A 6,538-nucleotide genomic window follows, 5' to 3' on the forward strand; every position below is an offset into this window, starting at 1 on the left:
TATATATATATATATATATATATATATATATATATATATATATATCTGAAAATCTCCTGGACACTTGTCAGCTGGTTCAGTGTTCCTACTGTGGCAGCTCCCAAGAGTTTTGACCTCTAACTTAAGTATACACCAAAATTATACTAATGTAAAATTGATCCAAATTTGGACTGTGCAAGCAAACAACTCCCATCTTTCCACATAAGTACTAACTGGGGTAGCAGGATGACTCCTATCACCCAATTCAGGGATGATCAAAGATCTGAAAGTTATCCCAACACAGGTGGCTGTTCCCGGACCTCTTGTCCTCCTCCGAGCCCTGGGAAGGGGGTCCGTACAGCTAGTGTGGAATCTGTGAAACCACTGTACATGATGGCGCTGGGCCTGCTGGTCAAGTACCCAGACTCTGCCCTGGGACAACTTCGCATTGAGAGCACTCTGGATGGAAGCAGACTGTACATCACAGGGAATGGTGTCCTCTTCCAGCACGTCAAGTAAGCTGGGTCCCTCTCAGGGAACCACTTTGTCCCATCAGACTGCACCCTGTCTATCTTGGGGAACAACCATAAGCCTTTCCCATGAGCTAAAGGGGAAAAGTATCTTTGGGCTACCTCACTATTTTACCTCTTCCACCACCCCACCACCATCACCACCAGGTTTGGGCCTCTGAGGAGCCAACTGAAAACAATTTACAACGCTCTCCATGATTCAATGGCTTCCAGATGTTTTATTTTTCTGTTTTCTGTCATTCATTTTTCTATGCTAGGTCTGAAGTTCCCAGGCTACAGTGGTATCTTCAGAGACTTGAATATCCCAAGGAAACCTCTTTGCAAAGGTTTTCTCCAGTTGTAGGAGGCTTTCCAGAACCCAGGGTGATCACCCAAGATCAATGCAGGACAGGATTCCCAGAGGACATGGTCCCTTGAGAAATGAGCTCAGAATGCCTCTATTATTGCCAGGACATGGATTACTTTACATTTCTACAAAAGGTTAAAAAGGAACAACTCTGTTGGTACCATAAAATTCACCAGTTCCAAAACTGGAGACAGGAGTGGGGTTGTACAGTTAAAGAGTCTTCTGACCTAATTGTGTCATTTTGGATCTTTTAGGCCTATACCATCTTCCTTTTTTCCCAGAAATGCCCATTTATAATGTCACAGAAGGCAAATACAAGTGCTTTTGAAAGAGGGTTCAACCAGAGGCTGATGTTCATAACTTACTCTCTTCCTCAATGCAAAGGATGTTAGTACTCTCTCAAAGCCATGGTGGGCAGCCACACCATGAAGGAGAGGTCTCATGCAGATAATTATATAAGAGAACAGGAAGGAAGTGGCTAAGCTTGGGCCTCGCTCAGGCTCTAAAGGCTTGAAATGAATGGTTTTGGTTGGCTTTGCTGGAATAGGTCTGAAGGCGTGTTTAGGGTTATTCTCCTTCAAGAATCATCAAGCAAAGTCAGGCATGGTGGCACACAACTTTAATCCCAGCACTCAGGAGGCAGAGGCAGACTGATCTCTGTGAGTCTGAGGCCAGCCTGGTCTACAGAGGGAGTTCCAAGACAGCCATGGCTCTGTTACACAGAGAAACTTTGTCTCTAAAAACAAAAACAAACCAAAAAAAGTCACCAAGTTAAATCAAGGAAATGATTCTTCTGATGCCACATTTGACCCAGTGCTGTGACATGACACCCTGGTCATGGAAGGTTTACATGCCAGATTCTTTTTTTTTTTTTTTTTTTCACAAGCCAGATTCTTACGGTATAGTACTAAGGTGCTTCATAACAGGCTTTCCTCTGGGCAGGAACTGGCTGGGCACTTGCCGGCTGCCTCTGACTGAAACCATCTCTGAGGTGTATGAGCTTTGTGCCTTCCTGGACAAGAGGGACATCACCTATGAGCCAATGAAAGTGGCTCTGAAGACTCATCTGGAGCCGAGGACTTTGCCACCCATGGATGTGCTCAGTAAATTTTTATTTTACTGTGCTCAAATGCAGTAAAGCTTCTGTGTTTCAAATTAGCATCAGGAGAGTGTCTAGAGACTAAAGAGGGAAGGAAAGGAGGGCCAAGGCCAAGAAGTGTAAATGAAAGAGAAAGGAAAGGTAGGGCAATATTTATGGGTTCTTTCTAAAGAGAATTTTTCATGTTCTGTGCCTTCTCCTCACCTCCAATCCCACAGTATATCACAATTACAGACAGGGATGCTGCATTTGGGGCTGCACAGGTCCCCAAGGGCATGCCTGCCCAGTCCCAGGAGCTAACATTTGTTTCTCACAGCCAGGTAGGGAGAAATGGTCCATGAACCCACTTAGCATGGAACAGAGGCACAGGAGGAATTTGTTCAAATTAAAATTACACAGTGATTAAACTAGGGCCTGAGTCCAAATCCAGTGTTATTTTCAGAAGTTAATTTTTTTTTTGAGACAGGGAATTTTGATTCCAGGCCCTGGCAGTCCTGGAATCCTCCATGTAGACCAGGTTAGCCCCAAACTCACAGAGACCCACCTGCCTCTACCTCCCAAATTCTGGGATTAGTGTGTGCCATTATGCCCAGCTAGTTGATAAACTTTTTTTTAAAGATTTATTTATTGTGTATACAATGTTCTATCTGCATGAACACCTGCACACTAGAAGAGGGCGCCAGATCTCACTATAGATGGTTGTGAGCTATTATGTGGTTGCTGGGAATTGAATTCAGGACCTCTGGAAGAGCAGCCAGTGCTGTTAACCTCTGAGCCATCTCTCCAGCCCCAGCTAAAGAACTAATAACAAGTTTTTTATGTAAAGTTTAAGCTATATTACTATTACTCAGTAACATTCAACATTCTTGAGCACCACCATACACCAGGACAGGAAGAGACACTGGGAAGCAGAAAAGTCAGCAACTTGGGTTCAGTTCCTATCTTCTGGAGTTTATGGTCTAATTCTGTACAGAAAGAGGGCCTTCTAGTGCCATTCTGAATAGGCACATGAAGAGCTGCACAACTAGGACATTATCAGCCACAGACCTGAGGGAGCTGGCAGTGTAGATGGCAGGAGCAGCGTCCTGGCTTGCTTGAGGAAGATGGGTAAAATGAAGAAGGAACAGCGCCTTTGCGCTTAGAATTCCAGAGGGCTTCCTTCCTCGTCCAAGACAGCAGTCCTTCTCATCTCCTGGAAGCATGAGAGCACCAGGAAAGGGTTGGGCCTAGGGTTTTTGTTTCTTAGAAAGGGAAGCCTATGAGTTTTGAGAGTATGGAATCTTACTGTGCAAACACTATTGATCAAAATGCCTTACTAGTTTTTCTTCTGGACATACAATGTGTTCCCTCTCATTGGTTTCCATAGATGAGGAGTGGACAGCAGGGATCACTATATATTCACCACAACAGATCATCAAGCTTTATGTTGGAAGCCACTGGTATGCAACCACCCTTCAGACCCTGATGAAGGTACTACTATGAGCCTCAGCTATCCTCCTACTTCAGCTTCTCTACCTGAACATCTTTGGGACTCATCACATGACCTTCACATAGCTTCCAGTGCTGCTTAGCATAAGAACCTTTTCCCAGCTCCCTACCAAGAATGTTCTGATTCTATAGGTAGAAATGTGATGAGCAGCATAGTTGAAAGGACTCAGGAATGTGGGTAGAGAAGGGGCTGGTTCTCAGGGGTCTGGACCAAGAAGGAGGTAGGGTTGAGTTCCAAAGCCCAGGTGTGGGGAGAGGGACTACCAGAAGCTGAAGCAGAGGCAATGTGTTTCTCCCTAAATTCTCCCTACTTTGTTTCCCTCTGGCCAATTTACAAGGAGATGGAAATCCCCAAACCTGTTCCTTACTAAAACACAAGACCTTGGGGCCGATTCTGATATATAACACCCTCCTTTAGTATCCAGAACTGCTATCCAACACTCAGAGAGTATACTGGATCACCTATGGACAGACCTTGCTCATCCACGGTGATGGCCAAATGTTCCGACACATTCTCAACTTCTTGAGACTTGGAAAACTGTTTTTACCATCAGAATTTAAGTAAGCTAACCCAAGAAACCAGATTCCAAAACTACCAAGGCTGATGCTCTTTGTAGCAAAGATGAACCCTCAGTTGTAGCATTTTGGGAGGAGGTTCTATTATTTTCAACATGGGCATTATTGTACAAGGCAACTCATTTAGGGGCTCATGTCTCCCTTTCCCTAGTCTACCATCTCCTTGTCATCTGCAGGGAATGGCCTCTCTTCTGCCAGGAGGTGGAGGAATATCATATTCCAGCCCTCTCAGAAGCCCTTGTACAGTGTGAGGCATACAAGTAAGCAAACTTCACTCTGAATTTTGTGTTTCTTCTTAGAAATGTTCTCAGGTGACAGTGGGACCTACTCTGCTCATAGTTGAGGGAGGAGGTTGGTTAAATAATATCAGTGTTGGGACTGGAGAGATGGCTCAATGGTTAAGAGTACTGTCTGCTCTTCCAAAGGACCTGGGTTCAATTCCCAGCACCCACATGGCAGCTCACAACTGTCTGTAACCTCAATTCCAAGGGATCTGACACCTTCACACTAATGCACATAAAAAATTAAAAATTTTAGGGCTGGAGAAATGGCTCAGAGGTTAAAAACACTGGCTGTTCTTCCAAAGGTCCTGAGTTCAATTCCCAGCAACCACATGGTGGCTCATAACCATCTATAATGAGATCTGGTACCCTCTTCTGGCCTGCAGACAAATATACAGGCAGTATAGTGTATAAATAATAAATATATTTTAAAAAATAATAATGTCAGTATTAGCTGATGTCCTATGCAAAACCCTTTGAAGGCCCCCTTTCGTCTATAATTAATTACTAATTTCCAGCCAGTGGACAGGCCTGACCAATTAGCTGATAGGCTGATGGAAGCTTCTTCTCACTAACTAATCCCTCTTGGTCTCTATAGGTCATGGACTCAGGAAAAAGAATCTGAAAATGAAGAAGCTTTTCCCATTAGGAAGCTGCATGTGGTGACAGAAGGGACAGGGCCAATGGTAGAGTTCAGTAGAGACACCAAGGAAGTAAGCCCCAGCATTCTTTGGTTGGTGTTGTCCTTAACCATCCTCACCACAGGGCTCAAGGGACAGGCCCAGCTACTGAGCCTTTTACTGGTGTAGTAAAAGAATAGGACCCACTCACATGTGTTACTAGTATAAGAATTTGTTTCTGAGCCTTACGGAGGCACAGGGCTGTGCAAGCCACTTGTGGCCTGGAATGACAATCTCTGCTTTTGGAATATGAAAGTTGGGCTGGTACCACTCCCTTTCAGACGGAGTAAACTTAAATGGTGACCCATCTCAGGGGATAAGATTTTTTCTGGGTAAGCAGGTTATATCAAAGCCCAGTTTTGGTTCTTGGGAAGACTCTGATAAAGTACAACAGGCCCATAGCTACTGTGCTCCTCTCTCCCCAGACCACAGCTTGCATGCCTGTGGACTTCCAAGAATGTAGTGACAGGACTCCATGGAACAAAGCCAAAGGAAACCTGACAAGGTCCAGCCAGATGGAAGAGGCTGAACAGTATACCCGGACTATTCAGGTCTCGCTATGCAGAAATGCCAAGAGGGGGGGAAATCCCAGCACATACTCACATTGTTCTGGCTTATGTGCCAACCCCAGACACTGGGGCAGTCACTCTGAGAGTCCTCCCAAAAAGAAGTGCACCACTATAAACCTCACACAGAAACCTGATGCTAAAGACCCTCCTGTTACCCCCATGCAAAAACTCATATCTTTGGTAAGGGAATGGGACATGGTCAACTGTAAACAGTGGGAATTCCAGCCACTGACAGCTTCCCGGAGCAGCTCTTTGGAGGAGGCTACCCTGCATGTCCCCTTAGGAAGTGAGGCTGCTTCCCAACCTGGTACCTCAGCTGCCTGGAAAGCTCATTCCGTATCCTCAGAGAAGGATACTGGTGCCCAGCCTGGGCCTGGTGCTGGAGTGAAAGACAAAGGTCCAGAGCCAATCTTTAAGCCATACTTCCCAACGAAGAGAGCTGTCACCCTAAAGGATTGGGGCAAGCAGAGGCCCAAGGAGAGAGGTGAGTCTGGTCCCATTCTTAACACATCTCATTTCAACAAAAAAAGTTTTCTTGGCTAAGACCTCAGAGGGTTAGTGACAAAGCAAGAATCAGAACCTCCTACTCTTTTATGCCAACTCTGTGCCAGGCAGTGGGTATAGAAATGAGTGGTACATGGGCTTGTTGACCAGAGGAGCCAAGAGATCATGTAAGGTCAAGTGATAAGCATTGTGTGGAAATAAGAAGCTAGGAAATAGGAATAGAAAAGAGGCCAGCCACTGGGAAGTCAGCAGGGCAGGGAAGAGAACATCCGGGGTTTTGTGGAGGTGCAGGGCACTGCTCTAGCTGGAGGCCTGGTCTCCAGTGTACAAGCCATAGAAGTGATGCTGAAGACAGCAGTTATAAGGCCAGGTCTATGGGCCAACTTCAGAATGTGGTGTTCTGTTCTGATGTCAATATGGATGGACAACCCCTGAAGGTTTTTTTTTTTTTTCCTAAGGGAGCACATGATAAGGTGTATGTTTCTG

General features: G+C 45.3%; 1 protein-coding gene across 1 annotated transcript in view; it reads left to right on the forward strand.

Moving 5' to 3' along the window:
* Kctd19 (potassium channel tetramerization domain containing 19) overlaps positions 1 to 6,032 on the forward strand; it is a gene marked incomplete at both ends in the record, with an annotated part of 7,786 nt that extends 1,754 nt beyond the window's left edge. The window contains 7 exon segments of the mRNA XM_055612202.1: positions 284 to 494; positions 1,798 to 1,958; positions 3,321 to 3,424; positions 3,861 to 4,003; positions 4,195 to 4,278; positions 4,898 to 5,012; positions 5,405 to 6,032. Of these exon segments, the coding sequence (XP_055468177.1) occupies positions 284 to 494; positions 1,798 to 1,958; positions 3,321 to 3,424; positions 3,861 to 4,003; positions 4,195 to 4,278; positions 4,898 to 5,012; positions 5,405 to 6,032 (1,446 nt within the window).
* Between the last annotated feature and the right edge of the window lie 506 nt (positions 6,033 to 6,538).

Source organism: Psammomys obesus, unplaced genomic scaffold (genome assembly GCF_907164565.1).
Source record: "Psammomys obesus unplaced genomic scaffold, mPsaObe1.curated_primary_1811, whole genome shotgun sequence".
Classification (NCBI taxonomy): domain Eukaryota; kingdom Metazoa; phylum Chordata; class Mammalia; order Rodentia; family Muridae; genus Psammomys; species Psammomys obesus.